The sequence below is a fragment of the Schistosoma haematobium genome, chromosome 2, assembly GCF_000699445.3.
Source record: "Schistosoma haematobium chromosome 2, whole genome shotgun sequence".
NCBI lineage: Eukaryota > Metazoa > Platyhelminthes > Trematoda > Strigeidida > Schistosomatidae > Schistosoma > Schistosoma haematobium.
Genome location: NC_067197.1, coordinates 39008949 through 39036818, shown reverse-complemented (window position 1 = coordinate 39036818; position 27870 = coordinate 39008949). Strand labels below are relative to the sequence as shown.

The 27870-nt window shown below is 37.1% G+C and overlaps 2 protein-coding genes across 2 annotated transcripts in view; one reads left to right on the top strand and one right to left on the bottom strand.

Annotated features, from left to right (window-relative positions):
• Nucleotides 1-14119, top strand: part of KIF20A (Kinesin-like protein kif20a) — a 31892-nt gene extending 17773 nt beyond the window's left edge. The window contains exons 15-18 of the mRNA XM_051215164.1: nucleotides 1074-1280; nucleotides 6884-7072; nucleotides 8061-8342; nucleotides 12494-14119. Of these exons, the coding sequence (XP_051068354.1) occupies nucleotides 1074-1280; nucleotides 6884-7072; nucleotides 8061-8342; nucleotides 12494-13186 (1371 nt within the window). The 3' untranslated portion in view covers nucleotides 13187-14119. The remainder of the gene's footprint in view (nucleotides 1-1073; nucleotides 1281-6883; nucleotides 7073-8060; nucleotides 8343-12493) is intronic.
• Nucleotides 14120-16938: 2819 nt separating this feature from the next.
• Nucleotides 16939-27870, bottom strand: part of CADPS2_2 (Ca -dependent secretion activator) — an 88370-nt gene continuing 77438 nt past the window's right edge. Inside the window, exons 23-27 of the mRNA XM_051219230.1 lie at nucleotides 25417-25575; nucleotides 24396-24503; nucleotides 20630-20734; nucleotides 19677-19763; nucleotides 16939-17407 (exon numbers count right to left, since the gene is read on the bottom strand). Coding sequence (XP_051068353.1) covers nucleotides 17264-17407; nucleotides 19677-19763; nucleotides 20630-20734; nucleotides 24396-24503; nucleotides 25417-25575 — 603 coding nt within the window. The 3' untranslated portion in view covers nucleotides 16939-17263. The remainder of the gene's footprint in view (nucleotides 17408-19676; nucleotides 19764-20629; nucleotides 20735-24395; nucleotides 24504-25416; nucleotides 25576-27870) is intronic.

Here is a 27870-nt window from a genome sequence, read left to right as displayed (position 1 = left end):
ACATTAACAGGACAACAATATGTTGAAGGTCAACAATAACCAATCAACATCGACAGGACAAACTGTCAGTCATTTGCAGAAAAATTCGAATACCTCACTGCTACCTAAATTTTGTTTTGATGATATTGTTGAGAAAAATAATGTAAGCTTCACGATCAAACTATCTGGTTCAATCCATTTGTTAGTTGGCTGTTGGAAATTTCCTTTAACTAAAAACTCTTGGTTGTTGTTTTAATAGTTCATGAGATAATTAGGACATCTCTCTCTTTCGGTGTTGTTCTACCTACTGCTGCTAGTTCTTATCTATTTCAAGTTACAAGCTATAGTTTTTTCCTCATTAAAAAACGTATAAAGAGGAATATTTTGAAAGCGTCTCAGTTTATGTATATATATTCTTAGTTATAAGGTTAAAATCTCAATCGGTTTCATTAAAAATGGTTAAGAATAATAACCGATATTATTTCTACATACAGTCAATCAAAGTTGACTTAATATAGGAAAATTCAATATCTGCTTCTACCTCACCACTGTTACTCTAGAGCTAGTTGCCCCATACTGCTGTTTTATGGAACATCACTCTTTTTTTCAGATATTTGGCTTAATTTTAATCTCTATTTGTCATTTTTAAAACATTCGAATTGTAACCTGTATAATTTGAACACTGCTTCATGGGGTTACAAGAGCTCATCAAAAAATACTTTACTGATCCAAATGTAATTTTTGATAACTTTTATCTCGTCTCGAATAGAATAGTACAACACCTGATTATGGCGTCCATTCACGTTGTTCTTTTTACCCACTTCTGCGTGAGTTATAAAGAATTTACATTGTTACAAGACAGTTTGCTTATAATTTTGTTCTTTTATATTTTATTCTGTTTATGATTCGATTGTTTATTATTACTATCATAACAGATTGAATATCTGTGACCCTAGTTAGTGATTGGTAATATACTAACTAAACAACTGTCACGTACTCTATATACGGACACTTCTGTTCAGTTTTATTTAAAAGTTATGTTGTGCCCTGGTTTATTCACATATTATATATCGTATTTCATTATTATTGTGCAGGGAAACGTTAATCAATCATTAAATAATGAAACACCTTCCACAATTGTTAAATGCCCCAATAAATTGTTACCTGGGGAAAAACAACCTTTTCCGGACTGTACAATTCAGCATTCAGTTGCTCCTGAGAAAAAACATCAAACAAATGATGAAGTGAAATGTATTTATATTAAAAATGAGTACATCGCCAATGATGTTAGAGAAAGTAGGGTAAGTAATTCTTATTTTGACATAATCACTGAACAATTCATTGCATTCATTATGTAATATTGTGGTGTGTGCTACTGATGTCGACAGATATAAGTAGTATGTATCACCAATCGAAAGTAAAATACCTGGCGGCAGAAGGCTAATAAGATCGAAGAAAAGAGAACAGAGGATGATTGGTGTAAAAAAGAAGGAACATAAAGTCTAAGATAGTTGATTGACACTTTGCTAAAGAAGTATTTCTTGTATGGTGAGTCAGTCAGTAACAACGTAGAACTTCGTACGTACGTACATCAGTTCGAGTTGCCACACCACATTAGCACAGAGATGCAGTGGTCGATTCAAATCCCGTAGTGGTAGAGGTAGTAAGAGTATAAGCAGTAATCGGGAAAATTAGTGTTTGGAGATGTTATTTAAAGAGTATAATACAGTGAAATAAATTTGGAAAGAGAAAAAAAAGAGACAATGAGGTATAAGGAGATCAAAATTTGGGAGAACACAAAGAGTGGATGCACCTGCGCCATTGCAAACGATTTTGAGCCATGTCATTCAGGGTCTCTAACCATCGGTTGCTATCATCTCGCGGTCCCTAACCAGGTAGTCTACACCTACCAACATGACTCAGTCCACTTGTCAGTGACTTCATGGACTTGTGCCATGTTTTGGTCTGGCCCCCCCCTAGCTTTCTTCCAACCTACTCCTATACCACTGAACATCGCACGTCGAGGCAGTCGGTGGTTGGGCATACGTAACACGTGTCCCAGCCATCTCAACTGATGAAGTTTCGCTACGTCATCAATTGATTTGCCATCCTTACCTAGTACCCGTTTCCTAACAACTGTGTTACTTACTCGATGGTCCCATGATATACGAGCAATATTTCGAAGACACCTATGATCAAAGACTAGTAACCTACGGATATCCTCTACTCTTACCGGCCATGTTTCACTGCCATAAAATAGGACGGGACGAACTGCTGCACAGTAAACCCGTCCTTTGGTTGGTAGACGGATATCTCGCCTACGCCATAAATGACGCGAGTTGGCAAAAGCTAGTCGAGCCTTCTGTATCCGTGCTGAGATTTCTTCACACACCAAACCACAAGGGCTGATGCGACTTCCAAGATAAGTGAAGCGGTCGACACGCTCAATTAGTTCACTCCCTATCATTAGTTCGGGTGTCAATGCAACCCAATCCTGAAGCAACATTTTGCATTTTGAGGGGGAGAATCGCATCCCGAATATGCTTGCATTGTTGCTAAGAGCGGTCAGAAGACTCTGCATTTTGTCAGCGTCCTCACCAAATAAAACTATGGTATCAGCATATTCTAAGTCAACAAGTGAATCTCCCGGTAAGAATTCAACCCCTGGAAATTTAGATGAGGAAAGTGTTATCACTAAATGTACGTCAATGACAAAGTTAAACGAAAATGGGGAGAGTGGACAGCCCTGACGAACACGATTTGAGATAATCAATTCTGATGTCAGTTCGCAATAAGCCCTCACTCGACCAGTTTTGTTCGAGTAGAGAGCCTTTACAAGGTTAATGTACTTCTTTGGTACTCCTTTCAATGACAAACACTGCCATAAAACCTCACGATTAACAGAGTCGAATGCTGCTTTAAGGTCGAGAAATACTACGATTGTGGGGCGTCTGAACGTGTGTCTGTGTTCTAGAACCTGACGTAGTGTGAATATCTGATCTGTATAACCACGTCCAGGTCGAAAACCAGCCTGATTTTCTCTAGTCTGTTCTTCACGAGCTTTAGTTAGGCGTCGAAGTATTATTGAAGCTAATATTTCAGACACTATATTAGTCAAACGGATTCCTCTATGATTGTCACAAGAGGACTTTGTCCTTTCTTACTGACTGGCACAATCAGTGATTGAGACCAGTCAGATGGGATTGCGTCCAGTTCCCAAATTCTACCTAAGACCTCAGTTAATCTCACTGCTAATACTGGACCACCATCCTTAAAAATCTCATGAGTAAACCTGTCAGAACCTGCTGCTCTCCCTCGCTTCAGATTTTCTATAGCTTTTTCAACTTCATAAAGAGTCGGAGGACCTACATTAACTTGCCATTCAGGTTGACTGGAGATCGTGGGAAACCGAAGTGTGGCTGAAGGCCAGTTGAACTGATCCCTAAAGTGTTCTGCCCATCGATCCAATCTCCTGGATTGAGAATGTATAATATGTCCATCTTTCTCTGAGAGTGTTTCGTTAACAGTCGGTTTCTTAATACCGGTTTCCTTAACAAGTCTGAACAATTGTCTGCGATTACCTATTGCCGCTGCCTTTTCTATCTCTCTTGCTTTCGCTACCCACCAATGTTCACGATCATTGCGTAGACTTCTTGTCAGCTTGCGCTTAAGCTGACTCCGCTCTTCATTATGTTCAGAACCAGGTGGAATAAGTTTCCGAGCATCTATCAGTGCAATAGATGCTGCTGAGATCCAGTGTTGCTCCCTAACCTTACGGGTTACCGTACTGTTGTTTCCACAGCTTTTCGGATATCATTCCATGCTGCCTCGGGGTGGGCATCACATACATGGCTGCCTAACTGTTTTCCTAGTTGTTCCTGAAAAATATTCTTAGCTTGACTATCATTAAGTAGGGCCCTAAGAGGTTTCCTTGCAGCTTCTTTCCTACGTCCAGTAAGACGCAGACTGATACGCGCTCGTACTAAAGCATGATCTGAATCTAAGCATGTGCTCCAGAATGAGCGACAGTCTTCTATCGAGCCCCTCCATCGGTGGCTGATAGCGATGTGATCTATTTGGGTCCAACGTTGGGACAAATTAAAAGGTTGCCATGTCAAAATATGTTTTTCCTTATGCTTAAAGTTAGTATTTGCAAGGAATAGGCGGTTATCTGAGCATAGCTGCAACAGACGGTCGCCATTATCTGTTCTTTGAGCCACGACACCATAAGATCCACCAAGGTATCTTTCCCTTTCGCTTAGTTTACATACTTGAGCATTAAAGTCACCAGCCACTATTACTACATCAGAGCGCCTAGCTTTTCGGAGAAGGTCGGAAAGCTTTCTGTAAAACTCATCTTTTACATCATCTGCGCTGCAGTCAGTGGGAGAATAGGCAGAGACGACGAAGAGGCAACGACGAGTGTCCCTATCTTTCCGGATTCTTACTGTTCCGTTGAGTCGGACAGCGCACAAACGACTGTCTACTGGGATCCACTCTAAGAGAGCTAGTTCTGCCCTAGGACTCAATGCTACACCTGCGCCGGCCAGTCCACGAGAAGCAGCATCTGGGCTTCCAGATACACGAAGTGTGAATCGAGTTGGTTCTTTGTTTTGACATGGTGAGGTCAAATGAATGACGCTACTCGGATCCTGTATGTGCGTTTCGTAGACGCAGCACACATCGATGGCGCGGGATTCTAAAGTCCTAGCTAAGGAAGCGTGTTGTCCTATTTGGCACAGTGTTCGTACGTTAAAAGCTCCTACGTGTAGTTTAGAGCGTGGTTTCAGGAGACCAGGAATAACGTTCCGTTCACTCGAATCGTTTGCCCTAGCGGTGCGAGGTGAGAAAAGGACTTGGGAAGGGTTAGTCGGGGAGATAAGAGTGGTATTAAGAGGTGTAGGAAGGATTTAAATGTGACCAACTTGATCTCATGTGCTGTTACGTGTATGAGGGCTGGTGTCACTTCCTGACTGCCCACACCGTGGAAGGGTATTTCTTGAGGAACCTGTAAAGGAATTCGGGTTAATGTCGGCCTAAACGGCCTGGGAGCGTGACCACAGAGCCCAAGGGACAACTGCTTGAGGCCGGTCGCGCACGGCCTTTTTGTGGGTTTTTTTGACGTGTTAGCTCCGTTCTTCAAAGGGCCTTACTGCCGGAGACGGAAATCCGTGAGGTAAGGTGAGGTGTGACATTTTTAGGGTCAACCTTTTCTAACCCCTCTCTTCCTTGTGAGAAGGCAGCATCGCTGTAGATGCTGGTTGTCGGAGGGAAACACCTTACTGCTGTCACACCTCTCTACAGTCAGCAGTACGACTTCGCCCTCAGACCTTGAGTTGCTGCTTTTAGTCTTACCGTTCTCCAATCGACATGCCTGACATGGTAGAACCTACAGGAACATATATTCCAGCCAATATAGCTCGGTTGGGTCATCATAATAGGGAAGCCCGACTGGTAGCAGCTACGGTCGGGTTTTTGTATGGTTCTCAGACTTTACTAAGATATTCTGTAATTTTCTGCTCAAATACATCTGGTTGTCCCCATTTGTGTTCTCGCTCACTACAATACTTTCAACGATCGTGTGTAATTCGCGATATTTTCGTTGTTATTTTCAAATTAAGTAATCAAGGGTTACGGTAACTTTGTTAGTCCCCGATGGTCATAATTATTGGTGGAACAGCCATACATAATGATTTACTTTGTATGTAACTCATGTTTGTACTACGGAACATATGTGCATTGATCGAACTTGCCATACACTACGTAAACACGGTAAGATGAAACTATCAAGACGACAATCAAATTAGCAACGTCAGTGATGTTGAAAATAGTTTAGGGACAGTTAAAATATAACTTGAAAGGAAAAAATGATTGCGCTGAATAAAATGTATATGATCTAGAGGAAAACAAAGAGCAAATCCAATGCATCTACGATATTGTAATTAATTCTGAGCCATATTTCCTAAAGTCTCTCCAACCATTGGTCACGTTGATCGCGCAGAATTCAGACAGATTGTCTACACCTGCTCACATGGCTCAGTTCAACGTTCGATGTCCAGATGAGTCGATTTCACCTTTTATTTAGTCTACTACCCCCTGGCTTTCTTCCAACGTACCCTTACAACCATCAAACATTACCCATCACAATAGGTTTTATGACTGATAGTTTGATTGAATTGTTTTTGCGCTACTCCCTGTTCGATTCTGAATGGTTAAATCTGACTTGGATAATGTTGAGGTGATCCAGAAATCGCTTACAAAAGACAAGCAAGCATCAAGAACCACTAAGAAGTGTTTCGTCCAATCAACGTTCACTTGGAGTCTTGGCCAGAAATATCAAGGTAGCGAAACGTCACATACGGAAGCTCTGATTGGTTTGCTACTACAGTGCTACTATGTTTAGTAGCATTCCAGAATATCCCGGCGACCCAAGGACATTTAGATATATTATAAAAACCCTATATTTTCTGTAATAAAATGAACCTTGGAGTAAAGTATTTTCGCTCATACTTGCGTCTTCTCTCTGGTGTTCAAGTTGATGTGCAGTTCTAGCTTTCGGGGTACCAGAATAGCTTAGGAAACTAATATAGCGTTCAATCGATAAGACTTATCAGATAAAGTTTGGAGTTTAATTTGTGTGTGCCTGTTAGAAGTCATGTAATACATGGTTTAGCGCAAACAATAAAAAATTGACACACATAGAGATCTAAATTAGTGTCATACATTAAAGTAATCAGCTACGTTAGCACTAAGTTGTTTTAAGCTTCTGTCATTCATAGCAGTGGTATCAATGAACAGTTTTCCTAATTTTCTTATCATCAGTTGGTAATTATTCATCTGAAATAATATCCGTTTTGTTTACCTCAGTAGTTAGCATTGTTTTTATTTACTTCATCCAATTCAGATTAGTGAAGGATTACTATCGTTCTTGGAGCATGAATCAAGCTTTCAACATCAAGAGATAGTGGAACAGTTACGTCGGCAGATCTATGAAATAGAAGAGAAATTTGCTTTGAAACATGATGCATTAGTCAAATCTGAAACAGCTTTTCATGAACTCAAGTCACAATATGAAGATCTTTCTCAAAGATTGGTATGTAATAATGATATGATAGTTCGCTAAATTCATTTCTTTGACACCTGTTCAATGCAATTACTTTGTTTTTCTATCTCTGTGTACATCATTACATCATCAATTTGTATCATATAAGCCTTACAGTCTTGTTAATTATTCTAATTATCCAAAATAATGATTAGAAGATAACTGGAGTTTTAATCTGTTGATCTCAGATTCGAACATTGTGCCACACCTAATTCAGTTCTAAGACAAAACCCACGTCCTGGATTCCACTGCTAGCCACCATCCATCTCTGCTTAGAATTTAGAGAATAGTAGAAAATTGTAGGAGCACTGGCGGTTCCTGATTGACTCAATGTACTAATAGAACATTTTGACTCTGACTTCCATTTAATCTTTATCATTTTGTAATAAAAGTCAATGTACTAAGACTTGTGCCATATCAGTGCAATCCGTTCAGGATGGACATATGTCAACACAAGCTGATAAATTGTAGTCACGAGTGTTAACAACAGAAAATTACAAACCTTTATTAGTACTCTTATGTCAGTTGATGGAGCAATGGCTTAGTGATTTAGGCGTGTGATTTTCAGCCGCTAAATTCCCAGGTTTGATGCCCACTCCACCTACTTTGGTTTGAGGAACTGGGTATTATCATTACCACTTACACCTCAAGTGTGGTTGATATCCGATTATCTAGTGGGCGAGCTAATTTAAACTTTGTTATATCACTTGCAGAATTCAGTGCCTACCTGAACTTAGTAGCTCAGTGAATAATAAATTGGCCATTTTATGCAAAAAGGACTGGATTCCAGTCTTAGTGGAATGAATATCAACAGTGGAATGTTGTGGACACATCCAACTGACGAGTTCTGAATAGGACGAAACGTGCGTCTTTCCTCCATTGTGAATCGCATGCCCAATATATTAGTCAACAGCAGAATGTTACTAAAATTATAACTCATGTTCCATTTAAACAAATCATGTTGTTTTCATTATATCAGATTTCACAAGCCAATGAATTGCATCAGTCTAACTTCAAATTAACTAGAATGAAGCAATTACATAATGAAGAACTGAAAATTTGCAATGATGATGCACAGAAGCGTATTGATCAAATAAAAACTGATTTAAACGTTGCTTTAGAACAAAATAATGCATTACTTGCTCGTGTACCGAATACTGACATGAATGTTCAAACATCAATTATTGTTGAGCCAAGTATTCATACGGATTCGATTTCCATGCAGACTTCATTGTATCAAATGAATGAATTGTCTATGCAGGTATGTATGGCGATCCAATTAATAGATATTTATGTAAAATGAATGCATTATTGAGATTACTTCTTATTATCGAAAGGTTTTTTTTTGAAAAGGACGAGGGATTTTGTGGGTATTAATTTACAAGGAATAATAGATAGTTCAATCACCTTGGGCTTAGATAAATAGGTTGGCACCTTCACATTATCTAGATAGAAAACGAGTTTGGAAGTCCAGCTCGTAAACTTTCTACTTTTTCTATCTAGTTGTTTTATACATGGTCGTTAAGAACGGATGATATGAGTAAACTTTCCAAAAAGTCCGTTGTTTGAATAAGTTACTATTTGGGATACAGAATATACATATATGTATATTCAGTTACCATTTAACCTACGAATGCAACTTTTTGAAGCATGTTGAAATATTTTCGAAGTCAGCCACATAAAAATATGGCATTGTCAATCAACCTAAGACCGTATGAAAACAAACCATCACGAGATATTTTTCTTCTGTTATCGGGACCATTTTATCTTTTGGACAATTTTTTTCATCATCTTGGATACGATATTATTCTTGAGGTAATTTATCGAAACCTAGCAATCAGTCAGTTTTTTCCATGAATCAGTTAGTTTATACTAAAACGTAATTACCATTGTCATAAATGTCTCCTCCAGTTATATGATCTCAAAATGCATTCTACAGTTAAGTGAAGCTTCGTTCTCTGAACTAGATTTTATACCGATGATCTTGATCAGAAAAACAATGAAAGCTTCACGAATAAACCATCCAACTTAGAGAACAAAACTTTACTGAAATCATCTACTCGGGCTACAAATCTTTCCCAACATTCTAGATTGTAGATGTTTATTTATTTATTTGAACACATGAATATTGGTACAAGGGGGCACTAAATATATATGCACCACACGAAACAATGACAATGGGAAGAGAAAAAGAAGGTAAGGTGCGTATAAGAAAAAAAAGAAAAAAGAACAATAACGACCACAGATTAGTGTAAGGTAGTGTAATAATAATAATAATGGGGAAACGGGAAAGTACAACTAGAAGGATTCTTTCAGATACAACCACTTTTTATGACGAAAGTAAAAGAAGATTACAGCAGGATCGCAATGGCTTCTATTCTGAGCCATGTCTGATAACGTCTCTAGCCACTATGTTGCACCGTCTCTCGGACCCCAACCAGGGAGTCGTGAAGGTCCAACACAAGCCAGCCCTTTTGCAGCTTACTTTCATACCACGACACCATTTCATACACTGACCACCTCTCCGCTTCTTCCAACTAGTCCCAGAGTCGGCAAATAATGCACGATGTGGAATTCTCTGGGACGACATTCGGAGAACATGTCCAAGCCACCGAAGTCGATGTCTCAAGATGGTGACACCAGTTGGATTATCGTCTCTGCGTCCGAACACACGATGCCGAACCTCTGCATTACTAATATGGTGTTGCCACTGAATGTCAGCAATCCTTCGGAGACAGCGATGATCGAACACAGAGAGTCGTCTAACATTCTCAACTCGGAGAGGCCAAGTTTCACAAGCATAGAGCAAAACTGCTCTCACCTACGCGTTGTAGATCCGACCTTTTACAGCCAGACTAACATCACGAAGGCGCCAAAGGTGGCCTAGATTGGCATAAGCCGCTCTGGCTTTCATTATACGTGCATTGATCTCATCACTCACACCCCCACCAGCACTTATGCAGCTACCCAGATACACGAACATCTCGACTACGTCTATCTACTCACCATCCAGAGTGAGTACAGGATTACAATCCTGCCAGTCTTGTAGAAGTACTTTGCACTTCGAAGGTGCAAAGCACATACCATACCTACGGACACTGATTGCCAACTGATTAAGTGCAGATCGGATGACTTGGGCATTATCGCACAGTAAGACAATATCGCCAGCATACTCAAGGTCGAGAAGTCTTTCTCCAGGCGACAGATCCACACCGCCGTTACTTACATTCATCAGAGCTGTTCCCAGAATATCATCGATGGCAAAGTTGAAGAGGAATGTTGAGATTGGGCAACCCTGTCTAACCCCACTGCTTGAATGGAACAATGGAGAGAGGTGGTTGTATGCCCTCACTCTGCCTGAGGTGTTTGTATATAGGGCTTTTAGGATGTTAATGAACTTCTCAGGCACACCCTTCTTCAATAGACAATCCCAGAGAACAGTCCTGTCCAACGAATCGAAGGCAGCCCTGATGTCAAGAAACACTATGATTGTTGGCCTTTGATAAGTATGGCTGTGTTCTAACATTTGGCGGAGGGTGAAGATATGATCAATACATCCTCGACCAGAACGAAACCCAGCCTGCTCCTCGCGAGTCAATCTTTCTCGGGTTTTGAACAACCTACGAAGTATGACGGAAGTCAATAGCTTGGACGCAATCGGAAGTGGACTTATCCCCCGATAGTTTTTACAGGAACGACGTGAACCCTTTTTAAAGATAGGGACAACTATCGACTCATTCCATGACGTTGGTACACTCTCTAGTTCCCAAACCTTTGTAAACAACGTCGTCAATTCCTTAGTCAGAAAGTCACCACCATCTTTAAAAAGAGCCGGAGGTAAGTCATCTGGGCCAGGTGATTTGTAACGCTTCAAGAGTTGGAGTTCCTTGCGGACTTCCTCCTCGTTTGGTGGATCAGTCGTCACTGGCCATGGAGGGCAGGACAGTTTGACGGAAGTTGCCGGAGCAGCAGGCCAGTTGAACTGCCCTTCGAAAAATTCTGCCCATCGTCCAAGACGTCGATGGATGTTAGTGATTGGCATCCCATCATCCTCGCAGATTGTTTCGCTCACACCAGACTTCTTGCTGCCAGTGGATCGGATGAGTTGGAAGAGCTTCCGTTAATTACCAGATGCAGCTGCTGCTTCCAGCTTATTAGCACGCTTCGACCACCAGGCTTCTCGGTCCTTACGCATGCTTTGCCCGATTTCCTTACGTAACATTCTTCGTTTGTTGTCAAACTCACGGTCACCCAGAGTAGACCGGTGGACTTCAATGAGTTGTAAGGAGCCTGAAGAAACCCAGTGTTTATAAGCGGGACGTTTCGCGAACCCACAAGTGACGTTACTCTCCATTTTCATGGCATCATGCAGTTGAGACCAATGCTCATCCATACTTTTCGGTGGAATGGTAGCTAACCTAGAAGCTAGCTCGGTTCGATACTTACTTGCAACAAAAGTTGCAACCAGCTCGCTAACATCAATCCTTTGGTGGCGGTCACTTCGTTGTCCACTGAAAAGTAATGTAAGATTGGCGCAGACCAAGGCATGATCAGAGTCCAGATAGGTACTCCGAAAGAAGCGGCAGTCTTGTACACAATCTCGCCAGCGGTAGCTGATCGCGATGTGATCAATCTGAGTGCAGGCTTGAGATGCAGAGGGAGGACACCAGGTAGCACATCGGCGATGACTGTGTCGAAAGTTAGTGCTAGCCAGAAACAGGTTGTGGTATGTGCACATTTGCAGTTGACGGTCCCCGTTATCTGTCCTGCGACCAACGAGTCCCCATCGGCCACCTAAACGATAATAAATGATATTAAAAGTTCCCTTCATACGTATTTTGTTCACTTGATTGTTCAAGGCTACTGGGTTCTATGTTTTATTTTATTTAAGTTTAGATGGTTCTTGGTGATAATCCTAGACCGTATATTCCTTATTTAGCATTTCGTTAAACACACTGTTGTTTTTATGTTCTATTCAACTTACTACACTTTTCAGTGATTCCATAATTCACCGTATGTAATCATTTGAATAAAAGTGTACCATATGTATCATATGGAAGAAACTGCAGTGATATAAACACAAAAGGATTATTTAACTTATTATAGTTTGTTTCATTTTATAAGTTGTGTATTTCGATAAATTTATCTTTGTTTGTAACCTAGCTAATTAGGTCACTTCAGTCTGGTTATCTGACCTGGAAAAAAACAAATCATAGTACCAGTAATCGCTAAAACATCCAAGAATTCTAATCCCTGTTTCTTATGATCAACTTCAAGATAAGTTGATAGGAGGTTTTACATATATTGTCAAAATATGTCGTATTTATTCATCTTGTCTATTTAAAATTGCATCATGTAATAATTGATCTATCAGTTTATATATGTTGTCTTGTTTTTTAAAATTTTATTCAGGTTAGCTCATTGAGTCTTGGAGTTTCAATTGGGATTCAGACAGAAGAGCACAATGAGGTAGATGCCTCAAAATCGGTGTATACAGTTAATGCTTCTATTCCTCATCGGGATGAAGAACTAAATGAAAACAATAGTACATATATATCAGAAAACTCAACAAACCAAGTTAAACGAAACCTTCGGAATGCTTCTCGTCTACGACTTAAGCAAAATGGCGGCCGGTTAACTCAAAGACTTGGTCCACCAAAACTTCCTAATTTACCTTCTCCTATTCCTTCCTCTGTTTGTTTATCGGATAGTGAATTAGAACTTAGTATCACTTTACATGAAGAGGATGTTGCTAAAGAAAATATCAATAATACAAATGATGAAGAGACAGACGAAAATGATGATGAGGATGATGTACACAGTTGTAAATCTGAACCACAAAACACTAATCGTCGACCTGTACGTCATAAACAAGTAATCAAAACACTTGAGAAAGCATCTACAAAAGAACAAAAAAGACAAACACGTTCCACTACTCATAGACGTCTTCCACCTCTAGCTGAATCAACTCAATTATTACCAGATTCATTTTTTCAAGAACAACTTGATGAAGCATTAGAAAGTGTTGATATTGAACTAAAAAAAACGGAACAACGAAATCTTAGACAGTTACATTCACGTCAAGCAACACGTAAAAGACGTTGATTAGTGTTGTTTTTTGAAAATTTACATTACTGTAAATATTGATTCTTATTTTTTCCCTTCTTATTTTTCTCAAACAGTACATAATAAGTTTTAGCATTAGGTTTATCTAATTTTATATTGATAGAAAAAGAAAGATTTGACTATTTATTGTATGCATTTGTTTCAGGCTCCGAGTTGTCATGTTAACATTGTATTATATACCTAAATGTAGAATTTTCACTCATTTCCCCACTACACTACCCCTACATGATATATTTACACAGTCATTATTATTATATAAGCAAATTTTATTTCTATTCATTTGTGTTTATAAACATTTATTAGGTACATAAAAATAGATGAGGAATATGTCTTTTTAGAGTTACTCAGAGTTTACGTGAATCACAATGTGGACTGTAATTCGTAATAATTTTAAGCCATACATAAAGTTTAAATAAAAGTTTAATTGAACTATTTTTCAGTGTTTTTGAACGTTTCACAATGAAAGAAGTCTGTGCATGTTGATTCGAGTAGATGCTAATGTGTGTGTATAAAGAGTATTTGTTATGGTACATATATCAAGGAAATGTATCGTACTGAAGATCTCAGATGGAAAAAAAAATACCGACTCGGTGGTCTAGAGGTCAAGCGTTCGCGCATGAGACCGAAAGTCCTGGGTTCGAACCCCCACACTGGATCGTGGATAAGCACTGCTGAGAAGTCATATACTAGGACGAAACGGTCACCCAGTGCTTCCAAGTTTTCAACGGTGGTCTAACATTGATCGATTCATGATCTGAATCGAAACTTAACAATTGCCATAACTCGTTATTGAGAAAAGTGCTTGTATAGGTTTTCGTCTTGGTGTCTCTTATTGCCAGAGATACACTTTATTATCAATTACTGAGGATAGATATAGGATACTTGGCAATGATGGCAGATCAGTTGATATGGTTGTCAATCTTCATTTATTGAACTGGTTGCAATATATATTACATATGCGCAATCATCGCCCATTTTGATGTTCAATGTTAACTGCTGTAGGTGTAGGTTGGAATAAAGCTAAGTTTGTCAAACCATAATATGGCATCACTCCTTGAAGTCACCGATTGTTGATCAGAGCCATGTTGTCAGATGCTGAATTAATAGTCAATGTTCACGTTTAGTTGTCGGGTGATATGGGACAGGATTGGTTCCAGTGATACAGACATATCCATTCTTAGTCTCCCCTCAAATCTTGGGTTCTAACTTTATGCTTTGTATTCCATGAATTCTCGAATCATATTCTCTATGCGTAATCTTTCTTATTTACAACCACTGATACTGGTAAGAAGTCTATAACTCTGGGATTTATCCTGATAGTTTCATTTCACTTTGTTGGCATGGTATGCCAAATTAAACTGATCCACATTTGTGTCTCATTCTACAATCATTATGACTGAGTGAGACGTTTAAAAAAAGTCCAAAGTAGTTCCTATGGTATGAACATAGATTAACCCATTGAAAATCTTACCGTCAACGTACAGTTCTTTCATGGAAAAATAGTGACAATTCATCTAACTGGAAAAATTTATTTTAATCCGAAAGCTATTACTTCAATGTTATGCTTCGCTCCTAACCCTACGTATAAATGTTAATTCTCGAAAGAAGTCGTTGGCGAGACTACAATTTATGAACGACCTTTGAACGAATCTTAAGTGACTTTGAGAAAGATTAGCCAATGAGAAAACAGTAGAGTGAAAATATACTGTACAAAACTAGAGAATTAGAGCGGATACATTTCTTTTACACTGTTCAAAAACTTGTCAAGTTTAGAAAGAGGTTCTGAAATCGTTATGCATATAGTAGAGGGAATCATCTATATTTCTCCATAATAGTAGGCCTCTGGAGCCATTATAAGGTGACAAAAACTCTTTCAGCCTCGAGCATATAGCTTCACAATTGTTTGTGTGCACTCCGGTTGTTGGGTCCACAAAATGTCGCTTATGGATAACGGAACGATACACATAAAACAAGTCTATGGAGGCATCTGTACGCTCTCCAATCATCCGTATATTTCACAAGTTGAAATCATGAGCCAATTGAAGCTAGACCACCATGGAAAACCTGGAAGCACTGGACGGCCGTTTCGTCCTAGTATGGGACTCCTCAGCGGTGCGCATCCACGAACCCGCCCCCCGCGGGATTCGAACCCAGGACCTACTGGCTTCGCGCGCGAGCACTTAACCATTAGACCACTGAGCCGGCATCCAACGGTGTTAATGTCTAACTTCAACCAATCCGTATATATTGTAGTACCCGGCTGCAGCCATTGTTACTGATACTTTTATTATGCAGTTCTCAACAATTGTCGTAATTTGCCTTAGTCTTAATCTAGACAGAGGTAAAAAGTCCTATTCTAGCAGATTTTTTCCAACACATTATATCGAAAGACAGTATCATCACGGTGGTCTACAGAAGGTTCACAAGTCATTTGATTATCACAATCACAAATAAAGGAATTTCTTAGTAGTCCCATTTGTTGCAGCCGCTCAGTTACCACGTTTTTTCTAAAATCTACTGTGAACCGATTGTACGTTAGCATCAGGTACTAAACTTGGCTCCGTGACTTTGAAATCCCTCAAACGCTTCTGACTGGCTCGTCCATAAATTATAGTCTCGCCAAATCGTTAAATAGCCGTGATTAACAAATACTGTTGTACTGAATACAACTTCATTAGATTTCATAGACGACGTACTTAATGTAGGTTATAGCATAATCTCTATTAAAAGTGATATGAACAGAGAAAAAAGAAGCCTTGACAAACTACGGAAGCTATTTCTCGGGACGTTATTTCATTTGTAAAACAGTAACATTTATTTTTATTCCTAGTCTATTATACAGAACATAAGCTTTCGTTTGATGTATGATCCACTGCCATAGCCCTTTTTGTTCCAAAGCTATTGTAATTTAAACATATATTGCACTCTATTTTCTACACTAATCCCCAGTTTTGGAACGTAATCGTATTTTCCTAATTATTATACGTTGTGGTTGGGTTGGTTATCTATTTATTCATTTATCTTTTTACACTGATCTGAAGTCGGGAACTAGATCACAATCGGTAATAAATCGAGTAGTGTTCCAGTTGACTTGTCTTCTCTGTGCCTCACTTCGAACTCACGCCTACTATCCTCAAGGTTTAAGCCGGTCAGCCTATCGCGTCAAGGTCTTAATCTAGATGAGACAAGTTATCCTCAGCACCAAAAGTGGGTAGACAAATCAAGGAAGTAACAAAAAGTTTGAAGGAAACCAAACTTTAACAACTGTTTGAATAAATTTTCAGTTAACTAGAGTTTATTATTACACTGCAAAATTTATTGAGAATCATCGTATAAAATAACTCAGTGTTACTAATAACTAATTTTAACAGCTCATAGTAAAAGGAAAACACTTAGATATCATTATCAACCATCTGATATATATATATATATTAGGTCCCAACACCAAGGTTAGACTTAATAGTTGGTTATTGAATTATTCATAAACATATTTTTATTACGCATGCCAATAATGAAAAAAATTATATTTCTGATATTTCGTAACTTAATTTAAGCCACTTCTTTAGAATGATGTCTTAAATTAAGTTGCGTAACATCAGAAATACAATTTTTTTACTCATCGTGATATAACAAAAATATGTTTATTATATTCATTTAAAACATAACTGTCATTACTATTATTCAATTTGCTTAATATAAAATACAGTTATTACTTACAAAATAAACAAAGTAGTATATTAATCCATACGATTTATTTATATATATCTATATGTATAATGTTCTCTTATTATTTTGTAGAAAAATAGTACAATTTCTGTATAATTTGTTTTCTCTCTCTCTTAAATTAATTAATGAAAGACTTGGTGTATTACTGTTCAATCTTGATTGTGTTTTTTGTTTGTTTTACAATATTAACAATAAAATAATTGAATAAATTCATGAAAATTATACAGAAATAAATCAAATGCACATCAAAACATTGTTTGCTTTTTTTTTGTTCTATCTTGTTTTCCTAACTGTAGTACAAAAGAAAAACAAATAATACTACATTATATGTTAGGATCGATGAAATATAGGACTTCCAGTGAGTGATGTTATACTTTCACCAAGATTACTTAGTAATTTATTACGATTTGTAGAACTTGTTAAACTTCCACTAGATCGAGCTTCTTTTTTAACACATTGTGTTGTTTCTTCAACCTATTGAATAAAATATGAATAATCATGAAAATGTATTTAGTTATTTGAATTTATTTTACTACTAGAGAGTTCATAGATATAGAGAGTTCATCATTTGCGTGTGGGCTGTGATACTGCCCGGGTGCCCAGACTGAAGCAAGTGGTTATCTTAGGGGGCCACACCCGGAGCCTTTGACATAAAGGTCTAACCCACAGGGCAGTGGAGCATTGTAAGGAGATGCAGTCCCATGGTAGCCGGTGACCAACAATTGGTTCTTACGCCATTTGTTCTTTCAGGATACTAGAGCCCATGTGCACCATTGGTTTGGGATCCGGTTAAAGCGCCCGACATTCGCTTTTCGTCCTCCCATTTTCGTAAACAACACCCCCCCCCACGAGAAGGCAGTGAGTAGGACTTCCCTGTCAGAGGCTGTATACGCGTGGCCGTGTGAGAGTATTTCGAGAGGGTGGGCGGACCCACCCCACTCTCGGCCATACCAGGGCATTTGTGTTCGAATAAATAAATAAATATTTTACTACTAACATAAGGTCTATGATTTGATGGTACATATAACGATATTAATAGTCTGATCATATGATTAGCCTTATTGATTAATTTCATTGATTCTTTTTTTGCATTACTTTCTGTGTACAACTGTTTTTTTCCCAATAGTTGAGATCATAAGTCGATTGAAGCTAGATCACCATGGAAAATCTGGAAGCACTGCTGAGGAGTCCTATAACAAGACGAAATGGTCGTTCAGTGCTTCCGTGTTTTTTCATGGTAGTCTAGCTTCAATTGACTCATGATTTCAACTATTCAAATTACTACAATCTCTACAAAACCCCTTGTAAAACTTTTTTTCTATCATTAATTGATGTCATTATTATTTTGATATCTTTAGTGAAATGTAAATTATGGGATTTTGAACGAACGCATATTTATACTATATTCTATATTGTTTATAACGTAATAGCTTAGTTTTCAGCCTATGTACATTGTGTACATAATCTTACTTCTAATTTTTGGTGATAGACATTCTTGCTTCTACTTTTTATAATGAGTAATGTATACTTTTCGATCAGTTGTTCATATTTTATCTACATTGCTGATTGATATCCATTTCAATTTACTAGATTTCACTGTGTGGCGTAATTATTATTTATGTAAACAATGTTACCTCTCTAGATTCTAATTCCTATTCTCGTCAGTATATTTATAATAAATAACCGATCCACTGAATTTAAGCTTACTGGTCTGAATGTTTCTTATTCCTTGTTGATATCCCGGATTTTTTTATCCTATGTGATATTATGGGACACCGTCAAGTAATTGTAAATTACTAAATTACGCTTAATCTTGAAATACAGTTTGTAAGTTAACCTATAGAACATAATAAACTATTTGATGCTCCACAACCCTGTACTGTAGTTATCATGAGCTCACTACTGATTATCTCTGAGAGGTAGTTTTCACAGTCATGGTGAGAAGCCGTGATCAGTGGAGTTTAATCGTGTTGAATGTGAGGCAGTTACGCACCGAAGATAATGGAAGGTGGTCGCGCAATATATTGGATTGTTTGAAGCTCGAAATTAACACCGTCGGATGTCCGTATCAGTGATCTAGAAGTAAAGCGTTCGCTCGAGATCGTATGTCCTAGTTTCGAATCCCGTGTATGGGATCTTGGATGAGCACTGCTGATGAGTCCCATACTAAGACAAAACGGTCATCTGGTGCTTCCAGGTTTTAATGGTGGTCTAAGACTGATCGGTTCATGGTCTCAGTAAAAACAACCTCCACAACTCTATACTGATAAACTCTCCGAAACGAACTTTTGTACTCGCTAGAAAGTTTCTGTAGGTTCTGATTATTGCTGATAAGTGGGTCGACATTTGTCATAAACCATAATTATTTACTTGTAACTAAGTATATTTCATTTTGGACCTCATTGATTTCTTCCATTCCAATCATATTGTCTGCTTTTTCTACAAATTAACTACTACTGTACTACACTATAACTGATTAGTCAGTACTCAGTGTCCGATCAATTGTTAATAATCTAGTCTTATTGGTCAGCTGCGGCCGGAATATCTCAGTGGTTACGTTTCAGATTGTAAAACTGGGTCACGTGAGTCTTAGTCTCACTGGGAGCATCAGTGCCGATCGATTTTACAGGTTCAGCATTGTTTTCTACCGAATATCTTCAATCACTTAACACTATGATGCACTATTTATTAATCATATTTATTTTGTTATCATGAGACATTTATTGTATGTTGTCGTGCTCACCTGAATTCTTTGAATAACGGTTTGATATACAATACTATTTAATACATTTTTAGGCAAGCCTTGTAATTCAAAGGCACTGAAAATTTTCTGCAAAAAATAAGAGTATTGTAAAAGTATATGGTTAGTTGATGGACATGATAAATAGATTCCATAGATTATTACTCATATAAGCAATGTTAATTGGGGTTTGAAGCGATAAGTGCTGGGTTTGTGTCTCAATGAAGACGTCAACACAAGGATCCAGGTACAACCGACTGAAAGCACCAAGTCAGATGAAATGCTCATCCTGGATTTTCCTTCTTCCAACTTAATAACAACTTTTGGCTTAATGACAATATCTGAACGATTTACTCAAGACACATATACCAAAAGAAGCCGGTTAAATGTAGTCTTGAATATCAACAATGGGAACAAACAAACTCTTACAAAAAATGTAAAGTTCAGCTTGGAGATCCATCTACGGAAAGTGATATGGCAACCTAGTGGGTCAAGCTCTTGGTTTTAATCGATGGTTCGTAGATTTGAAACCCGTTCACATCTAATTCAGTTTTGGCAAACGAATATTGTCAATACCTCTAATGTGAAGCCGGATATATAAACCTCTACGTGATAAAGGGTTGCTTACAACTTAAGGTTCACAAATTCATTACACTTCATCAATCTTTCATTCTTGATACTATTTATCTCACTCTTAACGTACTATTACCGTGCTTTCATCATCCATGTACATTTAAATATGATACACGCAATATATTGCAGTTTTGATTCGGCTAGACTAATAACTACATTGGAACGTGATCGATAGGACCAGAAGAACATGAGTTTATAACTGGGAGATCAATTCATGATATCTCAGGAATTATTTCGATTGAATTTTTCAAATAGTAAAATCTTTCTCTTTTAATATAATTTCAAAGAAAAACCTTCAATATAATTCAAAATAGTTCACATACTTTAACAATAATTGAAAGACATTTAATTTGATGTGGATGAAGTAGAATACTTTTACGTTGAATTAACCAATCGTAAATAGCTTTCATTTGACGTGTATACCATATCTATTAGTGAAATAGATAATTATATTTCATAGGAAACAAATTTATAGACAGTTTAATTGTGTGAAAAATGCTACACTAAACTATTTCATATTAATACATATCAATATCGTATTGAATTCGTTCACTGTTACATCATATCTCTTTATCAATATATAGAGTTTTATTAGGATTAATGGTAGAATAATGTTGAATCTATATGATCAAACATGGCTGATAAACATAATATGTAGTTACAGGATTGTTCTTATTAAAACAATTGTCAATAAGAAGTATCTTGTTCGATTTCAAGTACTCTATTTTTCATTCCTAACTGACTCCATTATGTATATTATATATATTGTAACGAACTAATCATGTATATATTTGTATATTCTACTTAAACTGTTATATCCCAATAAGAATAATGAATGGTAGTTTTTGGGATCCATTTATGGACCAATACTATGAGTATATTTTTATCGTATAATTGTCATGTAACTAAACTGTTCATATTTGTCCCACTTATTATGAGCTATGTTTTGACCTATGAACTATCATTATACGATTTACCATTCTTGAATTATTCCGTGTATGTTAATCACTACCTCCCTCATTCACATCCACTTTTGACCAAATATTGTACAAATGTTATTTTCTATTTTATGGTACGTTGTAGTCTGTTTGATTGGTATATAAACTCAGTATGTTTGAAATATAACGATTTATATTGCAGAGGCTCGGGTTGGTGTTCTGAACTTAACTGGCTAGTCTAGGCGGGAAGCAGGATCAATCAGAACTCCAGGCTGCTCGAACGTGTTTTACGCGTCACGTGTTCGATCGATAGTTCGCTGCTCTCTGATTGGCGGTGTCGTTGCGTTATCCAATATACAGGACACACAGGTTCACAAGTTATAACATAAACTTACACTTTTTGTAATGGCTAGTATTTTAATGTGTTGTTTAACGTTACAGAAATAGAATGATGCTTAAATCTGTGACTTTTCAATTGGAAATTTATTTTAACCAATAGTCTACTTCCTTATGACGTAATAATTTATGACTGTACAGACTTACTCAGTATGTAATATTTTACTGAATAAGAATTATTAAGATAGTTTTATTTCATCTCCATACATAGATCTAATGAAACCTATTTACCTTATTTCTTTTAATACTTCAATATTACTCCTTAAATGTTAAACATCTATTTGTTAAATATACACATTTTCAATAGTTGAGATCATGAGTCAATTGAAGCTAGACCACCGTGGAAAACCTCAAAGCACTGGACGACCGTTTCATCCTATTGTTGGACTCCTCAACAGTGAGCATCCACAACCCCGCCTCATGGGATTCAAACCTAGGATCTACTAGTCAGTTTTGGGATAGTAAATCGCTGATGATAATGTTGGATGGTGTCGTTCAATTTCGTGGACCAGTTGAATTTAGATATTAACACCATTGGATGCCGGTTCAGTGGTCTAGAGGTTAAGCGTTCGCGCGTGAGACCGATAAGTCCAGGGTTTAAAATCTCGCTAGGCGGGATCGTGGATGTACAATGCTGTGGAGTCCCACAACAGGATGAAACGGCCGTCCAGTGCTTCCAGGTTTTCCATGTTAGTCTAGCTTCAATTCACTCATGATCTCAACTATTGAAATTACTACAATCTCCACAAAACCCCTTCTGATATACACATTTTCTTTTAAATAGGCAATGAAAACTTCAATCTAATCAGTAGACCGATTAAACCTATGTAATAGGTAGTTTATGTTATGGTATTCTCATTCCATGGAGTTGATCAAATGGTTTAAAAAAATAATCAGACTTATAATATTTATACAATAAATTCCAATTAACATTTTCTTGATTCAATAAAAATAATCTCTCCTTTAAATATACAAAGTTACTGTTCATTGAAGTGTAATAATTAGGTTAACGGAAAAGATTTTGATTGAGACCACAACCCCTATACTAGTAATCAACATGTGCTCACTAGTGACTAGCTTCGTGAAGGGATTCTCGGAGTTCTAGTGAGAAGCCGTGACCAAAAAGAGCTAATCCATGTCGAGTAGAGACAGGTATCTACCTCAGTACAATGGAAGATGGTCGCGCAATTTCGTGGATTGGTTGATATTGATCCAGTAGGTCAAGCGTTCGTGCGCGAGACTGAAGACCCTGGGGTTAGAATCCCGTAAGCGAGATCGTGGATGCGCACTGCTGAGGAGTCCCACAGTGGGACGAAACGGCCGTCCAACGCTTCTAGGTTTCCACAGGTGGTCTAACATCAATCGGTTCATGATCTCAACCAAAAACTTAGTAGTCTCCACAACCCCTATATTAGTAACGAGAAAGAGATTTACCAGACAGTATCTAGTTCCATCATTGTACAATCTTGATTGTCATCAAAATATTTTGATGACACAAATATTACTTTCCACAGTTTTTCACTATTCAATTAAGAATCATTTATAAATATGTATAGCAAAATGCATTTCTATGAATTCATGATTTCAAATTGAAATGAATTCAGTTCATTGCTTAAAAGCTATAAATAGTTTAGGACGAGTTAATGAATTCAACAAATGAAAAACATAGCTTATGATTAAACCTTGGATTTCTATGAGAATAAACTGTTTTGTGACAATATTTCTTAAGATCATCTTTCGATCGTAAATTACGATTATATCATGAAATTTATTCACGAAGTATGGATTTTCTATTGACTTCATAGACTGATGTGATATATTAGCTTGGTTGCCCTCCGGAATTTTATAATGAACTTATAAATTAGTGAGAAAAATAAAGTATGCAAAAAATATGCTTCAGCCATCTTAACCCACGAAGCTTCTCAGATCTATCAATGGATTCATCTTCAAAATCGAATACTTGACTTATTGTATAAAGAAGTCAAAAGTGTTTGTATAGATGTGGAAATGATTTACATAATATCTTAACGACTTAGTAAAGTGTAAAGAAAATCCAAGACATCCATTCAACGAATATTGATTACAGTTGTAAACATAAACCACTAGAAATCGATTTACTTCGAGAGCAAAATGTTCGATAGTCGGAGCATAGTAGATTAGAATCTGGAAGTAAAATAGAACAGCTGTTTAATATCTTCCACTGTAAAACCATTCTCCACCTCCTGTGAGTTCTTATTATGAAAGTGCCTTGAAAACAAAAACAAAATGCTCCATGCAAAACTATTCAACTTACTGGTTGAAATCATGAGTCAATTGAAGCTAGACCACCATGGAAAACATAGAAGCATTGGACGGCCGTTTCGTCCTAGTATGGAACTCCTCAGCAGTGCGCATCCACGATCCCGCCCCCCGCGAGATTCAGTCTCGTGCCAGGCGCTTAGCCAACTAGACCACTGAGCCTTCATCCAACGATGTTAATGTCTAACTTCAACCAATCCATGAGGAGATCGTGGATGCGCTTTGCTGAGGAGTCCCATACTAGGACGAAACGGCCGTCCAGTGTTTCCAGGTTTTCCATGGTGGTCAAGCTTCAATTGACTCATGATTTGAACCAGTGAAATTTCTAAAAATCTCTACAAAGCCCATTCTGATAATATTTAACTTACTTTGCATTTCTCAAATTTATGGTAATCATTAGTAGTTTTAACAATCGAATAAATAAATAAAAAACTGAACAAAACATCAAACAACTCACTTCTAACATAGAAAGCATAGAAACTTCGTCAACTAAATTTTCACTTAAATTTTGTAAATTTATATGAAGAAAAGTTCCATAGGCTTGACCTTCTTCATCATTTGGTTTCTATATAAATGAAAAATTGTTTATGTATATCTTTAGACGAAAAATTAAAAAAAAATTTGTCAAATCTTAGTCATATGTATTTCAGAAGACAAGACTACTTGCCAGTTGATTGAACAGCGATAATTTAGTTAAAAATTGTATTCATGTTTTTAGAAAAAAGCCAATTAAGATAATATGCTTGAGTAGCATTTCAGATAGCGAACAGTTATTTCATGGTGAAAATGAAGGTTATGAAGTGACCAATGAGAATGAACTTCTCATCATCATATCGATAGAAGATCGAAATATGAATTGTATCTATTAATACATACTGCATAGATTCACGCAAAGCAAACTATGATGATAATTAGTATACTGAAACATGTAAAGAATGTACCACCGTGTGATCGAATAACATCAGGTGTACATTGAGAACATTTAATCAGTATTATAGACGATGCCAAACTGATTAGCCAGTTTATAAATCTAACTTGTACCTTTACGTTTTAACACCTCCAGTTTAATCTCATTAAATAAAGTATGCAAAAACTTTGTTTCTAAACATTTTGTTTTTCGTAACTTAAACTATTTACAGATAAAGAGAAACTTTTATGTTATTCGAAACAAGTTGGGCTGTTCTTGTTAAGTGTCTAAAGTCAAAAGAAAGCTATCCTTGTATAATGGTTACAATCTTAAGAATTATCGATTGGTAAAAGTTTCCATTTAGTAAATAACCCTTTACAACCCCCCCCCAGATTATCTAAAGTATGGTATAGAAGTGATCTATGTTAAACTATAAATGTATCACGAAATGACCGATTACCAACAGTCTTGTCATTTTGTGAACAAATCGTAGCTGATGCTGTTTAGCATATAAATCGTAAGATAAATAAACAGAATAACAATAAATTTCATATATAAACTCCTTGCTTACAGTTAATACAAGAATCGATGAAAATAGCTTATTTTCATCAAATCTTGTTAACTTCTTCAATACACCATTTAAAATAATCATACAATGATCAATAATGATAACCATCATATTTTTCTGTACACTTTCAAAGAATTCTTGAGTTTCCATATGTAATTGAGTCTGTAAATAAAGTAATAAAAAAATGAATAGTATCAGAAAGGGTTTTTTGTGGATATTATAGTAATTTTATTAGTTGAGATCATGAGTCAGATCAAGCTAGACTAACATAGAAAACCTGGAAGCACTTGATGGCCATTTCTTCCTGTTGTAGGACTTCTTAGCAGTGAACATCCAGGATCCTGCCTAGCGAAATTAGAGTTCGAGTGAGAAGCAGTGACTAGTGGAGTTCAACCGAGTCTATTGTGAGATGGTAACTCACCGTTGACAGTGTTGGACGGTGGCGAAACTTCATCGATTGGTTGAAGTTAGACATTAGCACCATTGGATGCCTCTTCTGTAGTCCAAAGATTAAGCGTTCGCGCGCGAGACCAATAGATCCTGGGTTCGAATCTCACGAGGCGGAATCGAGGATGCGTACTACTTGGTGAGTCTCATACTAGGATGAAACGGCTGTCTAGTGCTTCTAGGTTTTCCATGATGGTCTAGCTTCAATTGACTCATGAATTCAACTATTGAAAATGTGTATATTTAACACATAAATGTTTCTTGGTTTTCAGTGGTTGTTTAAATCGAATCAGTCAATGTAAAATACGAAATTCAACAGTGAACTTTATCACTGTTCAATTTAAATTGGGTAATCATTAATAAGTAGAAAGTAAAAATGTATCTGTGTTAACAAAATTGTTGTGTTTGTCTAATGACTAGATTCATAACTAAATGATCAGTGTTTTAATCGGAAACTATTGTTTGTGTATACAAAGAATAGTAGCATAAGAAAGTTACTTATTGATTTCACGTCGGTTAATAGTTACCATATATTTAAAGTGTAAGGAAATTTCAAATACTGCATATTAACTGACTAGTGTTATTTGAAAGGTCTGAAAGTTCCAGATTTAAACTAGTATGAGTGTACATATTGTTGAAGAGTAATAGCAGTTTTCCGAACGATATGAACTTGAAAATGCATGGAGATTCAACAGAATTAACCAATTCAATTATTTCGTATGATTTTAAGTGTGTTTGGACTTATGGTAAGGTTGTGGATGCACTTTTCTCAATAGAATCATACTAGTATATAAAAACCGTCCGGTATATCCTTGATTTCAACATCTGTCTATCTAAGGTGAGTCCATCAATTAAACTATAATATCTAATGTGATCCCATAACTAATTTAAATTTTCAAAATAAATAAATGATATCGGTAATGTTGTTAATCAAGTTGATCCCAACGTCTATTTATCGAATTTGACAACTTTCTACATTCACTACTAGATATCATTATCTGTAAGTCAGCCAGTAATATACAAAATATTCCCATTCGTTCATGAAATCACACCACATCAGCATAGCGAAATGAAATCGTCAAAACAAACAGCAGATTAATTGAAGTATTAGTGGTAATAAAAAAAGATTAGGTATATAAGATACGGTTCTAGAAGTAATTACAAATTCGTAGAATATTATAAAAAACCATAAGATAATTTAGAAATTTAGGATCTAAAGACATAAAGAAAGTGAATGCACCTGTGATGTTGTAAACTACCCTGAGCTATGTTGCCTAAAGTACTCAATTATTAGTTCAAATAATCCCAAAGACCAAACCAGGTAATCTGCACCTACGTACGCGGCCCGGTTCAACAATCAATAACTTCATCCACTAATTTCATGTCTTGATTCGACTGTCCCTAACTTTCTTCCATAGACCAGCCCCACTGAGCTTAACGACATCAAGGAAGCACACACAGACCTCCGTATAGATGTCACTTCATCAACGATCAAAGAAATCAGGATGGACATCAGACAACCAAGAGTGGGAGAGAAGCAGGACCTGACAGTATACCAGCCGAAGCACTAAAGTCAGACACAGAAGTAACTGCAAACATACTTTACGTTCTGTTTAAAAATATTTGGGAGGAAGAACAAGTGCCGGCAAACTTGAAAGATACCTCATCAAGATACCAAAGAAAGATCTGAGCAAGTGTGAGGTAGCATACTACTATCAGTACTAGGAAAGGTTTCCAACAGTGTTGCTGAACCAGATGAAAGATTCAGTGGACGTCTAAATTCGGGGTCAGCAGGTCGGATTCCATAAGGATTGGTGCTGCACAGACCAAACCATGACACTACGGATCCTCGTTGAATAGTCAATTGAATGGAACTTGTTACTATACATTAAATTCCTTGACCATGAGAAAGCATCTAACAACGTGTTTAGAAGAACCTGATGGAACCTTCTTCAGCACTATGGAGTACCTGAGAAAATCGTCAACATCCTACGGAATTCATACGACAGA